At 37.7% G+C, this 25,862-nt stretch overlaps 1 protein-coding gene across 1 annotated transcript in view; it reads left to right on the top strand.

Moving 5' to 3' along the window:
• The window catches only part of LOC149787779 (uncharacterized), an 83,358-nt gene that overhangs the window by 22,839 nt on the left and 34,657 nt on the right, over positions 1-25,862 (top strand). The window contains exons 3-5 of the mRNA XM_089975666.1: positions 7,068-7,240; positions 7,655-7,803; positions 8,815-8,942. Coding sequence (XP_089831792.1) covers positions 7,068-7,240; positions 7,655-7,803; positions 8,815-8,942 — 450 coding nt within the window. The remainder of the gene's footprint in view (positions 1-7,067; positions 7,241-7,654; positions 7,804-8,814; positions 8,943-25,862) is intronic.

Here is a 25,862-nt window from a genome sequence, read left to right on the forward strand (position 1 = left end):
CAATGCCCACTTTTGTGCTATATTCACGGAGAAAAGCGTACAGCTTTCCGTACGTTGTTGGAGTTTAAGTCAGTAGTATGAAAATAGAACTTTTAGACATTTTGTTACTGACTTTGATCAAAGCCCTTTACCCCTTATGACTTTGTCTTCACATCACAAACCAGCGATTATAATATGTGAGCGTTACCATGAACCAACCCCATCCCCACACCCGCCATGTCTACATTCGCGTACACGATTATGATTTACATCAACTCTCGCGTGTTGAACAGACCGATGGGCTACAACATAATAAGTATACTGACGGTCACAGCAATTTGTCAGTTGCTTTTCCAACAGTTCTTCTCAGATTTCTTGTTTAACGTCACCTAAAATTTCTTCTGTCATATCTTTGCCTCCTTCTTTCCATCGTTGTTTAGTAAAATGCTCTATGATTTAAATAACAAAGCGTCCAGCAACTGCCAGTGTTAGGAACTTTTGTAATAGTATAATATTTTCGTCGTTTGCTAATATATGTTATCCAGCTCTGATATTTTGTCTTCCATAAAAATGAATTCATCCATTGTTATTTCGAGATTATAAATTATGAGCTTTTGATCTCTTTTGTCGATGTCAAATGTTTCTATAAATAGATTTTTTTCGGGATCAAATCTTTTTATCGACGTAATACTTTCCGGTTGATGCCGATGCTTTGACAGTTGGACAATATTTGAGAGCATTCCATATCTAATATAGTCTGATTAACTTGATTCAATACATTCCTTTGACTTCTTCTGCAGGAATATTTCCGGAATAATTTGTGGTGTATGGTCTGATTGTTTCTATAGTATTTGTATACTTCTATGCTGTAAAAGTACATCACTCGACTTTCACTGCTTGTAATTGCGCTACCTATTTTAGCTCGCGCCGGTTCCGATCTGCGCTTTGGGTCGCCGGTGGTTTTCTGATTCCACGAAAACGGTGTCTAACTCAGTTATGCAAATCGTTTTAACATCAATACCCATAGAGTACAACTTGGCAATTGTGTTGAGATTAATTTGTGTCGTCGCGAGAATTTTTGAATAGACACAAATTCACGAATGCAGCCGTACTGAAACAATTTTACCAGTGTTGCCATTCACATCGGTTAATACTGATATAGCTCCAATTGCATTATAATAGTTGTCGTACTCATGATTTCCAACACACCAAGTCCAACGGTGGTTGCTGAGGTGAGTATATAAAATGCATCTACAACCACACACATGTGTTTGTATATCACGAGTAGAGCCTTTCTCGTGGTGATTTTATCCCACAGCTGTTGCTCCGCTTCGATTTTATTTTATCGCGTCGGAAACAGTGTGGGTCTATCATAGTTCTTCTATTAATGCGATCGCGAAATATAATTGCTGGACAATCTTAAGTTCTTCAGATGCCACACGCATATGCGCTCTATAACCAATCATTCTTTTCTACTGGTACAACTGTCTTACGATTATAGAAAACATCTGCATGACCAATGTTTAAGTTTACGGCGATTGTGTACTCTGTGTAAATAGCACTCGGTTCATATAGAAACACACCGATTACACTACTGAAACGGTTATTCGTCATCGTCCAAAAACGGTTGCACAGACAATTGAGTCTTTGTTGAATAACAGCCAAAACTTTTTTCTTCTTGGTTAAGTCAATGTTAGTGAAACATAACCGTCGGGGAATACAACCCGGTTGAATTTGACGGTGAATTTCACCTGTAGAAACAATCCTTAAATATTTTCATGCATGGCTGTGCAGGTAGTGATCGGGCATTTTCACATAATAATGCTTTAGCGCCAAGTTGGCATATGGTTGGTATTGGGTACATCAAGAGGTCCCAATTGCAGATTTCTGTTTGGGTCTCTTCAAGATTGTATTTCAGTGTATGCCATGTTTTATTTAATACCAGTCAGATATTCGTTTACAAGTGGAATGAAATCACCATTAATGTTAGCATCTGATGTCAACAGCTCCAACACCCGTGAGCACATTTTGCAACGACAACACCGCGGTCAGAATTCATCACTTTCATGTCATGATAAACACAAAAACCAAAGACGGTTAAATTTTCGTATATATAGATGTCGAATGCTTCAAAGTAAAGTTCATCTTTGATGACTAATGATACTGATATTATATATGTATCGTGCAGATTGTTACTTATTATTATTCATCGACCAGGCCGATTATTTATCAAGAGAGGTAATTGACCCCATACATTATAATAACCAGATACAATAAATGAATATGACTCAGACTCACTTACTGTTAGGATCTGTGATTTAGGTTTATCAAGACCATTCATACGTGTAAAACAAATTCAACCATTTGTTAATACATCATTATTTTTCAGCTCCTTTGGTCAGCAACTTTAGGTATTGTGTACATGAAATAATTACGCGTTCTGGTGAGGGTACCTTAGCGATCTTTACATCTACATATTGCTTGATTGCTGAATTAGTATCATCAATGGGCTCTTTAATCACTTGAATTCGATAATTGTCCATAATAACGTCTCCACTCTTTTCATCGATAGACTTTAAAACTTTTAATACCGAATATGTATCGACGTATTTTTTTGACAAAAACAATCGACATTCAGAGTCTCTGATTTCCCCGATGTCATTGATTTCGGACGGAGATCTGCAATTGTGCCTAACACCTTTAAAATAATATCTTGAATGTTCACGTTGGTCTTCTGAGGCTTCCAGTTTGATCTTGGTAAATCACAGGCTCGTCCGGGCCGACATCAATAGCAACCCGGCTGGTAAACTAATTTAAATCCGATTCAGTGGCAAACCTAGCCACATCCTCATCAAGATCGCGTTAGGTTTTTACGAATTCACGTACGTGAATATCATCGTTCATTTTTTATTGTATCTTGCGTAGTTTTGATATGATGGTGTAAAAGTAGAAAGCATTTGCAGGTTTGATATACGTTCAAATGCATGCAACAACAAGAGGTCAACATGTGGGACCATCAAGATGAGTTTGTAATTGCAGCGTTGAATAAAGTAGGTGTCATCTGTTTTCATCACTGTGAAAATAATCAACAACTTTTCGTGGCTGTGCAAGCCCGTATGAGTCAAGTATAGATGATGTTTGGGTGTCACCACGTATACGACATAGTAAATTCCAGGTCCTGTTGTTGAATCTAGGTTAATGATTCCAGTTACCCAGTTGGGTGAAGAGCCATTGGCCCCAATCTTATCCCGCATAAAGACACATCGGAAATATGGCATTGATTTTATTATTGGAAGTAAATCAAGATTAGTTCATGGACTTGAGCTCACAGAGGAAGACATTGACCCCAAATGTGGTCATGAGGCCAATGTGACTGAGACAAATCGATTTTCCACCGTCGTGTTTCATCGCGGTGACACTGGCCTCTGAAAAATTAAGAGTAATTCCGCATCATATATGTTTGGCTGTTCTAAATTGTTGTGCCTGCGTTGGTGTCAACAACAGTGAGTTGGTCTCGGATAACCTGTCTCATAAGGAACGTTTCAAATAAACTCTGGTTTGGCTTTTTATCGCAGCTGATATCTTTTAGATTTGTCCTCTTCTTAACGTGACATGTTTACGCAAAAGGGACATTTCATTTGAAACGTAACAGGTTCAATTACAAATTTATGAAGACACTATTTGTTTCCCAAAAGCGTGACTTGTTTAGCGATCGGTGCAGAGCGCAAGGCCAAATCTAAGAGAACCTTTGGGGATCGTGTGAGAAATCCAAGGAAAACATCGCCAAGACCAATTGCATAATATAAGCGTAAACGGGTTTTCTGGCGTTAACAACACACACGTCTCTTACGACTTTCATTGAATTAAATAGGTCAATATCTAGTTAAAAGTTGTATCGTCATAGTCTCCCTGTAAATGTCCGACATGTGCCTGTTCCAGTCCACAAGAGTTAAACAAAATACTGTCAAGCGGAGATTTTTGCATGGGAGATATACATGTGACACAGGAGTAATTGAGATCAGATTATCAGGGGTCACATTAGGGGAGAACCCAAACAATATATAACCATAAGAGGCTAACACTTGTTAACGATCCGATTTCGTAATTGCCGCTAATGGCATCACATATAAGAATAACATGGATCGTCGATGTAATCCCGATGATGACTGGCGTGATAGTATAATTGGTACAGTCAGATGCTGCATGCGACATTGGCTCGTTTGGGGAAATCTCATTAATATCTTCAGGTCAACAAAGACCTTTTCCCAGCTAAGACTGAGCTGCGCAATATCAACCTCATAATGTGTACATTTAATTGAGATAGCATAGCTGGTTGAAGGCTGGTGTTCACTGATTAAAACGTTAGGGCCTTTTCGGTCACTAATGTGATCTTCCGTCGAATCTCAGTTTTGATTTTTTCAATCTTGTTCGCGCACGTGGTGAATCCAGCAATGTCCCAGATACTTTCTCAACCACCCTCTGCCAAAATAAATCGAATTATTCGCCGGGAAACAATCGAATATTAAGCCAACTGCTATAAACAAACTCCAACAATCATGCGATCTCGAGTCTGCTGAATTTTCCTCGGCGATTGTTGTAGATAAACGTTGGGTTTCGATGATAAGATTGTAACCATGTGGTACTTGGGATTGTATTTGCAATTATACGGTGCACCCCAGCACTGATTTAACATAACACGTAAATGGCTTCAGACATCATCGTCTGTGTTATATACATCATTACTGACTTCATTGTGTTCGCACGTCAACGAGCAAAACCTATTCGGGTACATGATACTCTTGGTAAAAAACCGCTGGCAAATCGATGCGGCTTCATAATGACCACCTTGTTTCCAGCGCGATGCGACCCCACTAGTTTTTCCAACCTTTTTACGAGTTCATGACCTGCGGTTGAGCAATTAACAATGGGCAAACCGATACCTCCGCTAGATAGTACATCTGCTTCTTCCGGTTGTGCTCTCCTGTTTAGATTTTTTTAATACATTTTGACATTTGGAAACAATTCCTTCAACCCTATTACAACAGTCTTTATAAACCTCTCCCGATATATCGATTTAGCCCAATTGTCAGATGCTACCTCGTCGTTACGTGTATTATAATATGATCCCGTTATATAACCTTTCCAGTCGCTGTAAGAACATGCGAAAATTCTACATCTTTTTCAATCAATTTGCTGCCTAGATAGTTAAATATGCTAGGGCGTGATAACATTGACTTCTGCTTGGGTGGCGTCATTGCCTCGGTCTCCTTTTTCTGGAACAAAGCCATCGTTTGACGTACAACCGCTTCTGGATACACGGGCAACTGCTAATTTACTATTCTGAGAATCGGAACAAGTTCTGGTTCTGTTCCAATCATTGCGGCGGTTGTTTCTGCGACTTTCTGTACTTGTACCGCTGTGTCGTACGCGAGTTTGATCAGCTGCGCAACGATAGTCCAAAACCTGCCTTGAGGTCTTCCCGTTAGTTCTGTCGGTCTTCTCGTGGCGCAAACATATCTCGGAAGCATTAATGGACATCTCTGTTTCAGTAGATCCTGGGCAACTTTGTCCCATCGGCCAGCATATTTCATTATGACATTGGTGGCGGTGGTTATTATATACATCAAGTGGATGTGTCTAAACCATCGAAATGCGCGCGATGAAATCAATCGTGAGGAAGCTATATTCGTCCTGGGTGATTTCCTGCAAACATACTTCGAAATTCCTCCTCCGAGTAATCAACAGCACACCAGATCCAATGAATGTTTTCGAAGTAATGTGCGCTAATGTCACGAAAAGTGTTATTAACATGTTAAAGTTGTCGAGAATCATTTTACGCGTATCGTTGTGGTGTAAAATCACGCCTGCTTCTCAGTGTAGGCCCCGGGAAAATATTCTTGCGGGGTTGTATAGGTATTGAAACATCACATCGTCGTACATGATAAGGTCATTCTCACTAGGATCACGGTCAAAGCCGGTAGAAATTTTATCGACTGTGAATAAGAAATCAATGACAAACGATTTGCTTCCTTGCAACGAATGAAGCGTTTCCGTAAAGTCCATCATACCGAGGTTGATCGTTCGCTAACGGCGCATTTACATGTAGGCTATCCCATGGTAACAAAAACTCATAACTAAATACAATACAGTTGGATTTGTTCTGATTTCTGACCAAGTTGGGCCAATGATTAGGCCTAACGCTCGAACTAAGTTTGAAAGAAATGATTCTGTGCTTTCCTGCGCAGAGGTCAATGACGATGAAATCATTCTCGATTTGTTTCTCGTGATGCCAAGTTAAATGTCAGTTGTTGCATAGTACAATCGTGCCTTGATACTGTGTGTGATGGACGTACTATGAATCCAGCTGTGACTAACACATAATGGTCAAGCCGGTATCTCGGGAACTTGAGTTGATATTGAACAGTAAGAGCGGCTGAATATTACCTTTGTTTCCTTTTTACATGTTTTTTTTCTGTTGTTTTTATTATTTTGTTTTGTTTCCGGATGCTCGTGATTTACTTTGTATGACTACTTCAGAGGAGATTGTAAAATCCAGAACAATGCAATCAAATTAAGATTTACTTTTAAACGCAAAGATGAACGTTCTTTTACACAGGACAAAGAATGTGCACGTGCCTTTATGCAAAACATTTTAATCGAGTCAAGAATTTATTGCTGTTTTCCCCGTGCCGTTCTCCACTTCATGGAAAATGTGGCCAGTTGTGACACGCATGCGTCGGTTAGTAAACTCGTAATATGCGCTCATTTAGGGGATTTGACTTATTGGTATTTTTTCGTAACATTTATTTCGCAGAGAGAATTTCATGTAACGTTTTGATAATTTGTGACCAAACTCTATTTGCATATTAGGTCAACTGAATCATTCATATTAGTGTAGTTTCAGTTGTGGCGCAAATGATTCAGTAAATGGTAAACAAGCATGTATATACATCCAATGCAAATAATGTCTGACGTAAAAAGATAAAGAAGGCACAGTTGACGCTGAGAATTGCCATTTTCTTCAGAGATTTTCGTGTTATCTGCAAAGACTAATTTTATCATGCTGCAGTAGTTGTTGTCTTTTTCAGCTTCGCCTGCTTTTCCTGAGTGAGACTGGTTCGCCGTTAATTATGCTCGAATTCAACTCCAGTGATGCCAATAGCGCTGAATGGTTCTCTGCTACCAACTTGCTGCAGACATCACTTCCGTCACCTGAGCAATTCAACATCAGCTATGACTTGGATTTAACTTCTTTGTCCAGGTACTTACATATATAGATAAATTTAGATTATAATTGCCTCTCTTTTCAATCTTTTCTTTTCTGTTCATTTTATTGCATGTTAGAGAACGTATATTTTCAAACAATATTTAAAATGCCAAATGCTAAAGGCATTAGTAAATCATTTACAATAGAATATGGTGTACCCGCAGCAAAGAAACAGCTGTCCTTGCTTCGAAAATAATTTTGTTCTTGCCAATTACATTTTTAATAAGAACATTTCCTCTACAATGGAAATGTTAAAAAAAAATAAATAATAATTTCGTGACAAAAATATTCCAATTTGCGGAAGAAAATTGAAAATTATGGCGTAAATTTTAATTCGCTATCTTGCTGCGTACTAAAGTAATGACATATGTATGAGGTAGGTTATGTCACTTTTGTTTTGAATTTCAGGCTTGAAGTCACCTTTGGAGTACGTTCTCAACCAGACGGAGTGTTTGGTTTACATGCAGGCGCATTAAAATACAACTCCAGCCAATATTTCCTATTCTCCGCAGACGGTTCGCTTTTATACCTACCAGGCCCCAGTAATACGATTTTTGGTAAGGAGGATTCTTTATTATATGGCTAAAAAAATTGACTGTAGATTGTTTAAAGAAGTTTTAAAGAATAATAAAGATTTTTAAAAAAATAGTTATCTAATCTGCAATTGATGTAAGATAGAAATCGTCATTTCAAGAAAATCATTAAAACTAACGCATGGTGTATTTAACTGTCACATAAAATATTTTATGATTTTTCAAACAATCGTGCCGTATTCACAGATATAACACACATTTGAAAGAAAATTAAGGAGTGGGAACTCTATGCAGGGATTTGAACGTTAGCTGTATCTATATTCGTTCACGTTAAATATGTATGAATGAGTGTGAGACGATACCTAATTATGTGTATGAACCATTAGTTTGGGTCGTTTTTCTTAACATAGCAATTACAAAACTTGAGGACCACATGGCAAATGGGTCAGCCATGACCAAATGTGTTGTCCTCGTTAAATAAATATTATTATTATTATTATTATCCGTACACTCACATCGAAGACAATTTCCATGTGTGGTCAACCTGTTAGTATCACGTGTCTATCATTCAAGTTTGAAGACACGACTCTCATTATCAAAATATTGCATATCCTACTTAATAATAAATGCACACGGTGATTTGGGGGCCCCTCATTACTAGCACAGTGTCTGGTGGTCATTGGCAATGATAGAAAAGAATCTCTGGCCCAAATTATCTAAAATAAAAATAAAATAATAAATAAATAAATAAATTAATACAATGATGAAATGAGAGTTCGGATGGCGAGTCATCGTAGCTCTATCCAGCATTGCTTGAATTTCAGGAAAATACATTCTTTGTGTATTATATTTTGTAAATGGGATCTTGCTCTTTGAATTATTAAAGACAATGCTGCTTCAGAACAAAATTGTGTCTGTTCTACCTTAATCAAATAATTGTATCCGTTCACTCCACAAACCTTACAGAACATGTCTGAAATTGTACAAAACATAAAAAATTAAGAACTTTTATACTTTTGTTTTTCCTTTTTTCAGGTAACAATTGCATGTCATTGAACTTGTTTAAAGCCGAGTTTGACATGATGAAACATTTTACGCGTAACAGGTGGAATCTATGCGCATCATTCTGCAGACAACACAACTTCACATACTCGTTTCTTTACGTAAGTACTATTCTATGTTGACAACCTACGTCAAGGGCATTCAAAACACCTAGAGTTTGTCTTGTCGAGTTTTTAACATTAGGCAGTTCCAATAACTGGTCTAACCATTTGAAACATCCTGAGTCACTCATGGAAAAAATAACTAAATAAATAAATAAATAAATAAATAAACATAAATATGATTTATTTATTAAAATCAAAAGCTTCTATTTTAGTGTATTTGGTATGCGATATCATTTTTGCTGAACATTACTGATAGCAAATAAATGTAGGCAAAAAGAGACATTGATCGATACGGACATTGACAACCTTGAAAGAAACGTTTGAGCAGATTTTAGTATTCTTCTTTACGTCCATTATCAGCTGAGATAAAAAGCTTCTGTCAAAGGCAATAGGTGATTTAAATGTCCGTGACATTTGTTGTGAACATAACTTCGTTGTGACTTTCATTGTATTTTGGTAAGTAAATATACGCATACATTACGATTGTTAACATTTGTTTCTTCGTTTTTCATTTCTATAAAGACTGATTATATATATTAATGACAATAGATGCAAAGAGCTTCCGTTGATGTTCGCCCATCGGTGTCGATCATGACAAGAGTTTTATTTATATGTTGTCAAGCGGTGTGTACACAGATGACTAGTGAGGCCAAGGATTGGTATCGATGTAGAGGTGTTTGCAGTTCTGGGCTTACTATCGGCACGTTTTCCCTGCGCATCAGCAATGTTATGCTGTTCTACTGCGCGGGTGCTAGGTGTGATCTTTTTGCACCAGGAGGAGTCTTGAGCAAGAGTCTCCCACAATGCTGATATGCAGGTGTTTTAAGGACATCTTCATTGAGTCCCTGAAGCGCCTCTATTGTCCTCCAACAGTACGCTTTCCCTCTCAAAGTTTTTAATAGAGGAGCTATTGGGGATAATGTCCTCGGGTATGCGGGCGATGTGTTCTCTGTCCATCTAACTTGGGCCCTCTGGAGCAACGTGAAGACAGACATACATGATGGTGGTGAGCACTACAGCACAGTACATTTTCTGCTTTGTGGTAAGACTGAAACCTCTTCTGTCCAATACATTTCACACGAAGTCTCCCTAAGGCTGAGCTGGCTTTAACAATTCTACTGTTGACTTCACTAGCAATGTTAAATGCTTTTGAGAATCTGCTTCCTAGATACGTGAAACTGTCGACAGCTTGGAGTTTCTGACCATTCACTGTGATGCTCAGTTCGCAAAATAGCTTCCCCGGAGGAGGTTGGTACATGAATTTAGTCTTTTTGGTGCCGATCGTGAGGCCGTAGTTGTCGCATGCCTCGGCGAACCTCTCCATGCTGGTTAGTATGTTTAGAACTGACACTGAGAACCCAGTTGTCAGTAAAGAGGGAGTCTGTGAGCAACCGTCAGTAATTGTCGCAGCACTGAAGGTTGCTCCTTGGCTTGTAAAAGTGGTCTGTGTAGGCATCCTTATATTCTTGTGGGTCCGCTCCTCTTTACAATATCTATTGGAAGAGGTATGTGAACTTCTGAAGCAGTACAGAACCCCCAGATTTGTACGTCATTGTGTTACCTAAATGACAAGTAGGTACCCATTTTTATTTTAAACATTACGTTTCCATAGAAAATACACAAACATAAAGTCATTTAATGCATGTATGTATTTGGTTTGTGTATGTATGTACCTATTTTTGTATGTATGTCAGATGGATGGTTGAATGATTATAAAACCTTAGAATGTCATCGAAACGATAAATAATCAATTACTCATTACAATTATTATGATACAATTCTAGAGTTATCATCCTCAGTAAGGACCTATAGCGTGATATTTTGTCCCTAAAAAAGTTTATATTGCATTGTAAGATTCTCATTGAGATCGTCGACATTACGAAGATCTGACAGGCATCGATAGAAGTTCATGTTTTCGTGACGTTTGGAATTCCATTGTCCACTTATATTTCGAAGCCTGCCAGATAAATAGTTGCGTATCGTGTTGGGGAGATTTATCGTTTCCAACGATGTTTCAAATGATGTTGATTCACTTTCAGTAGTAAGAAATGTGCAATTTAATTGGTTAACCAAAAGATCAACATAACATGACCTTGTATAGTTCGGTGAAAATTTAACTGTACAGTATTCTTCATATTTTATGATGTATTAATTTTTAAGTCACATATGCAATACATATACAAAGCTTACCTGAAAGCTTTCATCCTCCTACTTAAGACTTCATCAGCATACTGATATGTTATCTACTGACTGTTAACATCACCCGAGGGAATAGTTAGCGATGTTAAAATATCGTCTCAGATATGCCGCAGATTGTATCGGCCCCCGACCCTGTTCAGTGTCGGTTTTTGCGCACAGACAAAGGTAGGTTCTCGAAACACCTCCCATCCCACTAAGACCAGGCTTGTTCTCGATGTATTATTTTTTGCTGTGTCCTAAGATACAGTTTGGCCAGAGAAATCATTGACGATGTGCCGTGATACCTCGCACGAGCTTGAACTTGGTCTTCACTGTGTATTAAATCTCATTTTCAATGTCCTGTCTGTTTCCCCAATATACTCATGGTGGTACTGACTTTCACCCCGACCTTCATACTCTATGTGATAGATAGCTCCACAAATATCTTTCATATCAGTCTTATCTTTTGGATGAACTAGCTTGTTAGGGTCGGGTATGGATTAAAACAAACACTAATTTTGTGTCACTAAAAAACGCGCTTCAGGCATTCTGTAATCCCTTTCACATATGGTATGATTGTGTAACCGTTCGAGTCCATTTTCATACTTATTGATCGACTCTTCTTGACTAGTGTTCAGCCTGTTGGAAACATTCTTAATCGCCCATTCTGGACAATGATGCCTCTTGAGGGCAGCACTGACATGACCGGATTTTCGCTTTAAATCCGTGTGGTCAGGTATAATGACATTGGCTCTATTATGTAATGTTCTCATGACCCCGCGTTTCTGATCTATTGGATGGTGCGAGTCAAGCCTAGAGTACTGGTTGGTATGTGTAGGTTTACGATCAACAGTAATCATCAACGTGCAGTCGATGTTTCTTAGGGTGTTTGTGTCTAAAAATGCTAAGCCGCCATATTTCTCTTATATGGCGAGAGTAATATCTGAATCAGTTCTGTTAATGTGATCTGTGAATTCAGTTACATATTCTAACTTCTCCTTTGTGTGTGCCATCAACATTGCTGTACCATCAACCCGGAGGATTGGAAGCTGAGGTGAGCGCTAACGACTCCAAGCGTTCTATATATAAATTACACACTATAGGGATAACTGGTGACTACATAATAGTGTCAAGTATTAGAAGGTAACAAGTTTCATCGTATACAAAATATGTGCATTTCATGCAAAATTCAAACAGCATTGTTACTTGTTGTGGTGAGTTGGATGTCCTCCTCGTAAGGGTAATGTCAGATGATAATCTGTCATTAATACCTGACAAAATCCTATCAACCAGTACACAAGTACACAAAGTGCTTACATCGTATGAAAACAAGACCTCATCCTCTACAAATTCTTATCGTTAATCAGGCTGGCAATTTTTGTTTGAGTTTTTAATATGATAATGAGTTTTATCAACCGAAAAGGTGATAAAATCTTGGTCAAATATTTTTCACATTTACAGATAATAGGGCTCACACTACTGACTACCAGGCGCAACGGCATATTCTGTTTATGGATCTTTGGTAAAACATTGAACTTTAGTAGGTGTTTCAGTGGTAGGATATACTTGTTTAAATAGTAAGAAACTGGCGTTTTTGCCCCACCGGCCCACTTGGAGGCCTTTCAACCCGTTTTCACCTCTACTCACCATAATCAGTTAGACCATATGTGAGCATTGTCTTTTGTTCACTTTTAATTTGACCTCACGCAGGCAAACAGACATGTAACGCGAGTGATCCAGTCGTGGTGAGAAGAGTCTCGTCCGGATGGAAATGTCCACAAAGAAGGACAGTGGGACCAACTCCGACCATTTGTATTAATGTACGTGATTGTAGAAACGACAACAAATCATGCAGAGAGTAATTTACTCAAACAGGCAAGTCTATGGTAACGATCAATATATGCACGCTGAATGAAGACTGATTTTTATTTGACTTTTTCGTTTGTAAATCCGCGCATGTTTCTTATTTGTTATCGTAACTGCCTCATAATTTTCATTTCCTCCATCAGAGTCTCAAACTAAGCCGCACTGAATATTTTATCTTCGCTTGCAGCCGAGCACAATTTACTAATCGTATTGAGACTGTTATTTAAGGCCACAAGTAATTCAGAAAAGATGCATACTCAGGAATGTAGTCGCCATAATATTAATTTGCTATCACCACCAGAGGCACCGGTTACTATCCTTGTAGCTCCGATAACAAATCTGATTGGTGCACCTACAATGATTGATGTTCTTGTGATTCTAGTCACACCAAGACCAACAGTTGCTGCCGCCGCAATACCGCAGATGGTATCTACGACCAAACATGCGCGGTTCTATTTTACGATCAGCGCGGTTCTCTTAGTAATTTTATATCGCATCTGTTATTTGTAATTTCTACTTGACCCTTAAGAAATCCATATAACAGTTCATACGAGGGTTTGTTAACACTACTCTAAAGCAGATATTCATTGACAAGTGGAATGCAATTCTTATCACTATTAGCATGCGCTGCCAGTTGGTCTAACACCCTGTTGGTGAATGCCGCATCTTCATCACCGCAGTAAGATTCCATTATTTATATTGAATAATAGGATATAACCTGAAACACACACACCGAAGACGGTTAAGTACCCGACATAATAAACGTTGAGAACTTCAAACTGGAATTTATTTCTATTGACTAAAGATTTTGATACTTCAGATGTGACACAAATCTACAAAATGACCAGATTTATCGATATATGATATAGGTGACAAATATCAACATTACTAGTCTCTCCCGTTAACCTTCACGTCCAGTTATGATAAACAATTGTGATCCAGATTCGCACAACTTTAAGATGTGACGTTTAGGTCTATTAAAACATTTTCAACAAGAGAACTTACAATAATCGACCATTTGCTAAGGTTAAAAAGTTACCGTTTTCCTCTCCTTCTTCGATTTATATTCCTGCGGTTGCGCTCCATGAAATTACCACGCGTGGTCGTGCGATTTCTTCTTGTACGCATAGTCGTATTTCAATATTAGCATTATTAATATTGCCTTGGATAGACGCATCCGACATACCACTGTTTCTACTTCCACTGTGGTTAGTGAGCTCAGTCAGACTCTTTACCACAGATTGCCTTTCAACTTGATAATAATATCTGGAATGTCTACACTTGATTTCACTTTGCCAGTATGATCTTCAAAAATCGCAAGTTCAACTGGATCGACACCAACAACAACACGACTAGTGAACTCATACAAATCTGCTTCGGCGGCCTATCGGCTCAGACCCAAATCAGCACCGTGTCGTGGAGCTGAATAACGTCCGTAATTGTTAGGATACATTGCTATGTAATATTACACGTACTTAAATGTGAAATAAATAAGTGCTCGTGGTGTTGGTGAATGATCCAGTGCACGCAACGCTTCAATGACTAGATGACCGCATATGGTACCAATCAACCGTGTATGTACTGACATTGTCGAATGAAATAGCAGTTGTTGTCAACGCTCTGATAATAATTAACAACTTCAACTGACGGTGTTAAGTCTGTACGAGACAAAATACGACTATGTTGAGGTGTACAACGTATGCAACCCAGTGAATACCTGGATCTGTTGATGAATCGAAATTGACGATGCCGGTTTGGCTTGTGCGTGGCACCATGGATGCAATGTTTATCTCAACACCGCGAAAATGTATGATCGATTTTGCCAGCACGAGGAAATCAAAATTGGTCAATGGACACTTTAGAAGCTTCTCTTCCGCTAACGGCATGATATTTTGCGATCGGGTAACCGAAAACCTTTGCTCGAGTGTATTCGACGACTCGTATCTGGTAGGCAAAGGCCTCGTCCTTTTTAAGTGGCCACCAGCCGCCTTTTTTAACGCCATTCCCAATGCAGTTCAGACAGCACCTAACGCTGAGGCTTTTGCAACCGCAAAGCCCCTACTGCCAACAATGCCGGAATATTTGCAAGGAATGAAAAAATTCCACTGGTCTTTTGCATTTGTGCCACCTCTGACTCTGATAATTGTATAGTTATTGAAATATTTTTGTGTTTTGCCGCATTAAACTGAGCGAGCTCACGGGGGCATTGCGAATTCATTGTTTTATTTTACGTGTTCGATTTTTCCCAGCTGACTTTGCGAAAGCCGACCTTCACTTCGTGATAGGACATTATTATTCATGTACGTAACAGGGTCACTTATGAATGTTTATGAATTGTCTACACGTGCATCGATCACCATCCTTCGATCATCAGCACCCACGAACAACAGTGTCTCTTATTGGAAAGTATCACAGCATAGCATGAATAACCCTCACCAGTGTTACTGACAAGTGCATGAAAATACATGTCGACAACGGACTGTCCAAATAATTCCAAGTGTTCCAGTGAAAAGTAATAAATTGGATACAAAGTACCCAAGCTTTGTTTGGAAATCTGCAAACCCTTGTCATCAGAAGGCTCCTAATGACCTTTTAACCGCAAAGAGACCTCAGTAACTTCTAAGTTGTCAAATATCATGTTACTTTGTGCCCGGTCATTATCTCGTGGTATAAGTTGAAAAGCCACGAAACATTTTTTGGTTCAGTAAGGCCATGCTGAGTTCTAATTTGCCGAGTAAACTCTCACACAAAAGCAGTTTGTAAGTTTGCTTCTGTGGTAAGTGTGACAAAATAGCAATGTTAAAGTGAATCCCGACTGCTTAAATGATAACAAACATGATTCTGTACTCAGTTAAGTGGATAACACAGACGTTCACAACGTTAATGTATCTAACAGAATTTCACCAGCGGTTGTACCTGCATCACGCCAAATTAAATCTTTGGAGTTGTTCTCACGAAACAAAGTGACTGTGTGTATGGCTCCAAATATCACCTTGCGAATCTCACTACGAAACCAAAAGATGTGACTGAGGGAAATTGTGCACGAAAATCGTAACGAAGCACCAATGACGTGTGATCAAAGAGGTGCAAATCCAAGGATAAAGACAGGATTACGAAAGCGGCACATCTTCTACAGCTGCACCAGCATCACTCGCAGCATTTCGAAGCTGTCTGATTATATTTAGTCTATGATTGACTTGATCTGTTCCATCTTTGACAAACATTATGGTTGACCCAGCTGTTCCTGTCTAATCATCCCTATATCGGGCTAGTCAGAGAATCGTTGTGATAACGTCATCATTGTCCCATCATTGTCATGAATGGGTCGATTTCCTTTCCATTAATGGAACTATGTACACTGTTAAACAACACCGTGATTCATTCATTAACAAATCCTACTAGGGTATTGACATCGTAATTCGCATTACTATCACGTACAAATTTTTACGCGATAATAAGGTTAAGCAGCAGGGAGGGCAGACAGACCGATAGTTCCCAACAAAGAATAAACCTTCGACAGAAAACTCTCTCATAGAAAGGTTTTATTTGCCGAATAAAGGCTTCCTGGAGAATTGTATTCGTTACTGGACCCTGTTCCATCAACAAAACCCTAGTCTGAAGATTTTAGCTAGAAAAAAAAGTATTCTACGTGAATTTTAATTTTTTTTTTTGTTTATTGCTGTACGGCCGACCATAGGTAGAGCCCTCCCTGCTGCTATTGTCTAATTGCACAGAATTATACCAATCAGCGTTAAAAGATTTTATCCAAACCTATTCGATACCTTGACCTGGGATCACATAGATTTACCGTTACAAATCCATGAGGTGTAGCTTGAGCTCGTGAGAAGAAATTTTTGAATTTATTTATATCCATGTAGCCACAGCACCAGGTCTGATGAATATTTCTTAATGTATGAACACCGACGCCGTTAAAAATAACCAAAACATTACAATTATCTCTGGTCACTTTAGGTATCTGAGTATACTTTTGAGTCACATAAATGACATCTGTATTTTTATGTCTACCACGGGAAAATATTCTGGCTGGATTAGTTTGTTTATCCAGCATCACGTCGTCGTAGACAACTAAATTATTGATCGACCCATCTAGGTCATCAACTGAAGGAGCCTCCTCAATGTCGGTGATAAATTCAATTATATTTTCACCATTATTCAGCAAGGCTGCATTTTCATTAAATTCTTTCAAAACCTGATAGCAACGTTGACATCCACAGATGGTGCAACCAAATACAATTTATCCCATTTTAGCCATCTCATTATCAGATTCAACAATAATTGAGTTTTTCCACTACCAGATGGACCTATTATTATCATTCTAATTGAATTGGGTAATGCAGCATGATGCTTGACAGGAACGGATTTTTTTGTAACTGAAAAATCAATTACATTCATGATATAATAAATATTATGGATCTATATTGCGTTAGATGTAAAACACGCAAACCAACGGTAGAGCTAACTACGGTTCTTACTCGCAACAAGAGATCAGCTGTTACCGGTAAATGTGAAAAATGCGGCACAAAAAAGTTCAGATTTGCCTCATCAACTAAAAAAAAGATTCCACGGAGGTGACATCACCTCAAAATTACCCTCGCTGCCAGGATTCCCCTGGGCTAAATACTCAGGAGAAAAACACCTACCAGGATACAGCTACTACAGACCAGGTACCAGACTCGATATCAGATTAAATAATCAGGATCAGCCAAATTCAGGTGAGGAGCCAATTAATGCGATTGATCAGGCATGTTTGATTCATGACATAGCATATCGAAATAAAAATATTCAACAACGACATCTTGCTGATATAAATTTAATTCACGCAATAAATTCTATAAAAAATAAATCTATCAAAGAGAGGTTAGATTCGTGGTTAATTAAAAACGCAATGAAGGGTAAATTAATCTTCGGTGCTGGTAATGAATATGGAAGCGATTTATTATTCTCCAGTTGGATTTTGGCTGGGTAAACCAGCTATCAAAAAACTTGCAAAAGCAGGTCGAGTAAAACCATCAACAGCTGCTGCTTGGTTATCTAAACAGGCTATATGGAAAATTTATCTATCACCACCAAAACGAATCGAACACGCACATTTTGATGTTAGTGTGCCAAATGAGGTTCATCAGGCTGATATAATGTTTCTGCCACACGATACTATTGACGATAAAATCTACAAATACGTCCTAACCGTAGTAGATATTGCTAGCAGATACAAAGAAGCTGAGCCATTAACCAAGAAAACAGCCGCTGAGGTAGCTGATGCATTTGAAAAAATATATCAGCGAGGACCAATAACATATCCGATTTAGCTTCAAGTTGATCCAGGACGGGAAGTTTTTGGTGCGGTCCCTCATTAATGAAACAAAAAAATACAAAAATAAGACGCGGTAAGGTTAATATTCATAATGATCAGGCAATTGTGGAGAGATTCAACAAAACATTAGCTGAGCGGTTATTTGGTTATCAGTATGCTATGGAATTTATTCAGGATAAACGATCTAATGATTGGGTTGTTAGGCTACCCGGTGTTATTTCTGCGATAAATAACGAAACAACGAGAGCTATATCAATGAAAACAGCGATTGCCACACAGAAAGATTTTATACCGATAACACGACGCGATTTTTCACCTCGACCTGTTCTTGGTAGTGTCATCGTTAGATATTTATACAGACCAGGTGAGGCTGAGGGTGGCAGAAAAAGAGCAACAGATCCAATCTGGAGCACGACGACACATAAGATAGTATCAGTGACAAAATCATCAGGTAGACCAGCAATTTACATGCTCGATTCGTTAGCGCCTCAACGAGGATTTACTCGCGAGCAATTACAGGTAATACCAGCTGATACTCAATTACCACCTCAGTGACTTAGATAATCAACTCCACGCCGATTACACTCTAAACACATCAGAGTAACATTATCGCGATTGTGACCTAAATTATTATTTATTCTGTCTACTGTAAATTGTCTGGAATCATTTTTTTGATAACTCCACGTCATTATGCAACTGGAACCGGCACAATGATTTTTTTGTTTCTCTTTCAGCGATAAAATAAATTCGACATCTAAATCAAATTCGAGATTATTTTTTTTATCGGTTTGTTTATAGCTGATCAATTTTTTTTAATCACATACTCGTCAATTTCATCGTTAATAAGTATTCTATCTAAAACAATCCGTCCTAGTTGATTTATTTTTCTGACTCTAGATACAGCTAAATACACCAGATTAGACCATTCTATGTGGTCATCAACAATCCAAACTCGAATATCGGTTATGGTTAATCCCTGCGAAGAATGGATCGTCATTGCATATCCTAACGTCCACGGAGATTTTTCTGCACTCAACATATCATTGACAAAATTAACATCGACGATGACTATATCATTCAACACAAGATTCTGCTTTCCTTGTCCTGGTATATCAACGTCAATATTCTGCCATCTGGTATCGGTTGGTCTGTAACATAACGGTAATAGCATCAGCGGATATTTTTCATGATGTAATTTAAATAATCTTTGCTGAAGTACGTCGCATATTATTTTTCTGCTAGCCACAATCAAATCATTTGGAGTCCACGCTGATAAGAAATCTTCCATGGATGTTTTTGGAATTATTTCTCGCATCACACTGCATTGAATTTTATTTGGTTGTAATCGAATTAATCTCATAAATTCGCTCAACCGACCATCAAGAGATCTGTAATTGGTGTTAACTTCCTCATAATAATCAACAAAATTCTTTAGCCATTCATGAGGTGATTCTCCATCAATAGGATTGGGTTGGCCGTGATCGCCGCACATAATTACCGCTGTGTTTTTTGTTAGCGACCAATCCAAAAACATTTTTAACGTTTTAACGAATACAGTGCAAATTTCATCCAATATAATTACTCTGTTCACGTATTTCTCTCCCATTCGCGAAGGATTCCATGTACGAACATTATACTTGAAAAAACTATGATACGTACATGAGTTAACGCGGCGCTGTCTCATTTCTCTCGTTAATCGATGTGTCGGCGTCAATACAATTACATCAACGTTCTTAAATAATTCTATAATTCTGGTTGTTTTACCTCATCCACCCGGCCCATTCACGTAGACTGTTTTGTATCTCAATGCTGGATCATACACAGATGGTGCTGTCGAAATTTCTGTTATACTATCGGAATAATAATTATCTTCAACATGTACATCGGCGTTTTCACAATACCATAAAATATGTTCGTCTTTTACTCGCCATTTACCCCATGATTCATCGTCGGTTAATTTTTTCAACTCTGGTTGGTATTTTTTATCGATATAAAATGAATCAATAGCTACCCTAACAGCGTCATTGGGAATCTGTTTATCATCGATAGCAGATTTATGCTCGCGTACGCCAACATTGATGATCTTAAATGAGTATACTGCGGTGACTCTCCCTCGAGATAGCTAACTACAGTACCTAATTTTGTTCCGTTTGATAAATAAATTTTTTCTCTGTTACAAAATATACCTCTCTCAGCGGTATCAGCGATTATAAAATCTAATTCAGCTTCATCCATAATCAATCTGCAATTATGTCGCTGATGATCACACGAACCACCCTGAGTAAACTTTCCGATTATTTTTCTACCCAAATCTTTCGCGTCGTCATGTTCAGTTGGCAGTCAAATGTCATTTTGTTTTTTATATGATACAATAGCCTCGCTGACAGTCAACGATGTTAGCATCGCAGAATCTAGCACATATCGCAATAAAACAATTGGAACCCATATTTGTTCTGAGAAATGTTTACCAAACCAAGCGTAACATATCTTATGCAAACCATCATTAAATTTAAACGATTAAACACGAGCGAATCCTGTCAGGGGAAAATCTGGCAATGATCCATTAATAGATATTCTGGTCATCTCATCGCGGGGATGACCAAATTGAGTAAAATATTTACTGCACTCACCCATTCCGAGAAAACTACCAGGATAACACGCTATCATGTCAAATGAAATCATCTTCATAGGATTATACTCAGTATTTTACAATCCACCATGACCGTATTCGATTTAGCTCTGTTGAATATCTTTAAGAAATTCACGTCGAGTTGGCTTCCACGAATTTTTCTCTCTCGCTGCGTGAGCAGCAATAGATGGGACGGTAAAGCAGTTAACCAACAAATTTTCATCCGCAGAATACTTTTTTGCCATTGCTGTCATCGAATTATGTAAAGATTCATTTCGATATAATTCTCCGTTAGGCCGTACGAATTGATCGTATTTCTGATCACTGGAAAACAACCAAATAGATACCGGGTCGGATTTACTTATTTCATGAATAAAATCAAAAATATATCCGCTGTAAAATTTAACACCGCGCTCTCGAGGAAAAATTGTTACCGCGCTGCTCCATGCATGTGAATTATGATCAATTATTTCTATGGGTTCTCCTCTGGATTTATACGCGGATGAATATAAAACCTCACCTGATATTGTTTTTACCGTGATGGGAAATTTTAATTTCGCTGATAACGCAGCAACATCGTCAATTGATGCAACATCAGCGACAGATTCTGACCAAGCATTAATCTTTTCTCGCCGCAGATCGGTTAACCCATTCCCGCGTATCGCGTTTGTAAAATGCTCTATTATTCGCTCAGCTACGCAATTTATCTTCGTGGACATCTTCATCTTAGTAAGATTCTCAACGGTGGGTTTATTTAATTTATATACGCCATAAACAACCGCTGTGACAGGATAAGCTTGCACATAATACGGTTTGTCTATGCCGGTCAATAATCCTGGTTTAGATTTTTTACTCACCGTTACAGATTTTTTCCCGCTAATTACAGGATCACGCTTGTCTCGAGTAATGCATACGTCATTATCGTTATATACAATGAATTTGATTCTGAGTATGTATTTGTCATCACCGAGTAAATCAATTAATTTTTAGCTCTTGTATCGTTCATGATATTGTCTATGTCGTTTGTCCTCCACGTGGACCATACATTAGCCGCTCCATCATCGTCGAATTCCTTCTTAGCGAGATCTACCTCAGGAACAACATATTCAATATCATCCAAGTCGAATATTTTCATTATTATATTTTAGACAAATGTGTAGTAAATAAAATGTATCAATGCAAATGGCTAATGGTTGGTTTGTTAAATTACTGCAACAGGTCATGTAGAAAAGAATACTGCGGAATACATTTAGCTTATATGAAGCGAGGTGGAATTGGCCCAACCAGATGTATCAGATGCGGCGTTGGAATTCGAGGGGAAACACGTATTTGTTCAGGTTGTGGCGAAAAAATACAGAGAACTCAAGCGATATTATGATAAAAAATCTTCCGATAGTGATCTCGCTATCAAGCGTGAGGACGATTATCTGAATAGGTTTTCAGACAAACTTCGATTTAGACAAATGGATATTGTATAATGAATCTCGTATTCAGGAAGCATCCAACCATTGATAACTATGAAGCATCTAGAGACGGCGTTGTTAGAAATGTTAGAACAAAGAAATCTGTTGGTAGAGTTAATACTAACGGTTATCGGACATTTAATGCCGGAGGTCCAAGAAATAATCATCTTAACCATAGATTCATTTACGAATGTTTCCATGGACCAATCGAATTTGGTCTTGTAATTAACCATATCGATGGAGATAAACTCAATAATTCTGTAGATGACCTTCAGGTTATTACCCAAAGTGAAAACCTACAAAAGTGTGATACTGGCGGACGCAGAGTCTCTAAGGCGGTTAAATCAATTAATATGGAGACCGGTGAAGAGATGTATTTTCAATCAATGATTCAGCTGGTAAATATTTTGGCATTAATCGAGCTTCAGTATGTAAAGACGCAGATGGAATACATAATTCAGCATTCTCATACAAATTTGGATATTGGGTTAAATTTGGTTATTATCCTCTGATATTAGATTCAGATGAATAAAAAAACTCTGATATTAGATTCTGTATATATCTGAAATCATTATTTTTTTTCGCACATTTAGAATTAAGCTAATATAAATATGAACCAAGAAAATATTAATGAAACAATCAAATCTATTGAGGTACTTCGAATCAAAGAAATTCCTTTATCGGATGATTTAGACGCCGACAAAATTACAATGGATTTTGAAACATTGATTCAGAACAAACAAGAAGGCCGATACACGCTGTCGTCCGAATACAGATTAATCAAAAGAATTCAGTCGGCGATGCACAAATCGCTGATTAATATCGATGATACACAAATATTAGATTTTACCCCGTTGGCGCGTGCCGTTGAGAAAATTCGATCAGCATTGTCTGACGCGTATGAATCTAAAAAAATGATTGATACACGTGCGAGGCAGCTGCGAAAATTAATTTCTGAATAATTTATTTCTGAATAATTTTATTTTATTTCTGAATAATTTTTTTCTGAATAATTTTAAGAAAATCAATCATTTCGGTGGAAAAAATCAACCATTTTATCCGATTTTGTCAAAGAAAAATTATCAATTTTCCTGATTTTTTCAGGTCAAACCTCAAGCGGTTCTCTATTTGATTTATCGATAAAATGTGAAAAAACGTCAAAATTAGCTCAAAACTACCAGAAATTTATCAAAAACAAATCAGTAATTGTTGATTTTTGAGCTAATTTTGTTGATATTTGATGATTTATCGATAAATCAATTAGAAAACCGCTTGGGGTTTGACCTGACAAAATCAGCAAAATTGTGAATTTTTCCTTTGCATTAATCGGATAAAATGGTTGATTTTTTTCACCAAAATGGATGATTTTTCATCAAAAACAGCCGAATTTTTCAAAATCCTCAGAAAAAAACACAAGTATAAAATAAAATTAATTTTTTTTGCTGCTATAATGGATTAAGATATTATTAGCAGATTTATGCTCAGAGTTTCCCCGCGTATATCAAGCAGATTTCCAGACTTGTCTGTTAGTGAGAAATTTACTCTCGACTGTAGATTATTGTGACACCTCAAGTACACAGGATTGATCAGTTCTTGCACAAGTAAAAATCCAGGCGGGGATGCTGGTGAAAACGAAAATAAAACAAATCCCTGTTTTGCCTGATCAGATACAGACGTGTCTGCGCTGTAGCTGTTTTCGATGATATCACAATTGCAATTAACCGCGACAACATTTGTCATATTTACTATATCAGGTGAAATATGCCGTCCGGTACCATCTGGTGCGTTATCGCGCTTAAGAATAGATGGTGTTGGTAGTCTTTTTCTCCATGCAGTGTGTAGTTTGGGAAACATTTCATCAATAGTATCATTGAGAGATTTTTTTAAACTCATATGCGTTATAACCGGGTAATTTATAATTTGGCAACTCAGCCTTAGTTATCCGATACGCCCTCATAAATATTTCTTTGTTATTTATTTTATGATCATCAATTATTATCTGGATTAATAATCGGTGAAATGTTTCTAAGGTAAATGTTAAATAATTCATTATTGCAATGTTTTTAATAATTTTATTACGCGAAATTGAGACATCAGAAATGCACTCATTAAAATGTCGCTTCAAATTATCTAATTCACTGTGATATTTTTTACTGTGTTCATTAAACATTCTAGTAAAATCATGAGTGTGAAGGGACATAGTAACAAAACCAACAACGCTGCCATCCGCTAGTATTTTTCCTTCGGAAGAAAATATCCAGTGCATTGTATTACCAAATCATCTGGGATGTGTGTAGTATGTAAAAATATGAAGATTCCCTATTCATTACATAATCAAAAATAGTTGATATTGAAGTCTGTCGGTCTGTGATAAAATCCTCTCTCTTAGGTTCTGGTGGTGCTGGTGGTGTTGGCGGCGCAACCTCAGGCCAACCCAGTACGGTTCTTATTGAACTTGAATAAATATCGACCATGTAATTTGAGCTCACTTCGATAACCGATGTCAGTGTTGGCTCGTGCCCAGATATCTTTATTCCAGGATCCTCTCCGGTTATATTTTTTATTCTCCATGTTAACTCGTCGCTGATTTGCTCAATCTGATAACTGCCTGTGTTTAATCCAACTACGTTCCAATCAGGTATTCCATCGGGTTTATTTTTATTAGCAAAAGCAAATGAATTATTTGATTGTAAATTGCCAAATGATTTAGCTCTGATATTTGGCCAGCTGTAATAAACTCTCAAATGCGCCAATAATATTTCGTTGATAAAAATCGGCGTTGGAAAATTAATACTGAATTCGGGTATAGTCGAGCTCGCCGAGATCATCGTTGTCTTTTGCGGATTTGTGTTCGTCGCTATCTGCGTTAGTAATTCTGCCATTATTTATACTGACGCCTTTAATCGTTTGATTGTAAATTTTAGTCATCAGCGAGAACTCAGCGTCAGATACAATACCATCATTGAGACTTTCTGATAACATCGAGGATAATTTTGAATTCTCCGCCATCGCTGTGTTTAATTTATATTTGTATTCGGTTAACTTTGCGCTGGTACATGAAGATATTTTTTTGTGATTATACCGAACACGCCGGACAACGCGGTGGTCACAGAAACAACGATGGTTAGCGCTATCAACGTTAACGCGGATAATAGTATTCCGGTACCGACAACAACGGCAGATACAGAATAAACGGTAACATCGATTACAACTAACCTGAGCTATTATTATTTTATTTTTATTTGATAAATATCGATGATATTTTTCAGAGACTCCTGCCACGCACGAGCCTGATTGTATCGGTATTTTGATGCACTCATTTTATATTAATTAGGATGTTTTAAATATAAACTCCAACGCGTGTGAGTAGGTTGCTGCAAATAAAACATTATCAATTGGCTGTAATTGAAATACTGCTTCAATATCTTTTTGTAATTCAACTGTTACCG

The sequence above is a fragment of the Sinohyriopsis cumingii genome, chromosome 11 (genome assembly GCF_028554795.1).
Source record: "Sinohyriopsis cumingii isolate HCF-2022 chromosome 11, ASM2855479v2, whole genome shotgun sequence".
Lineage (NCBI taxonomy): Eukaryota > Metazoa > Mollusca > Bivalvia > Unionida > Unionidae > Sinohyriopsis > Sinohyriopsis cumingii.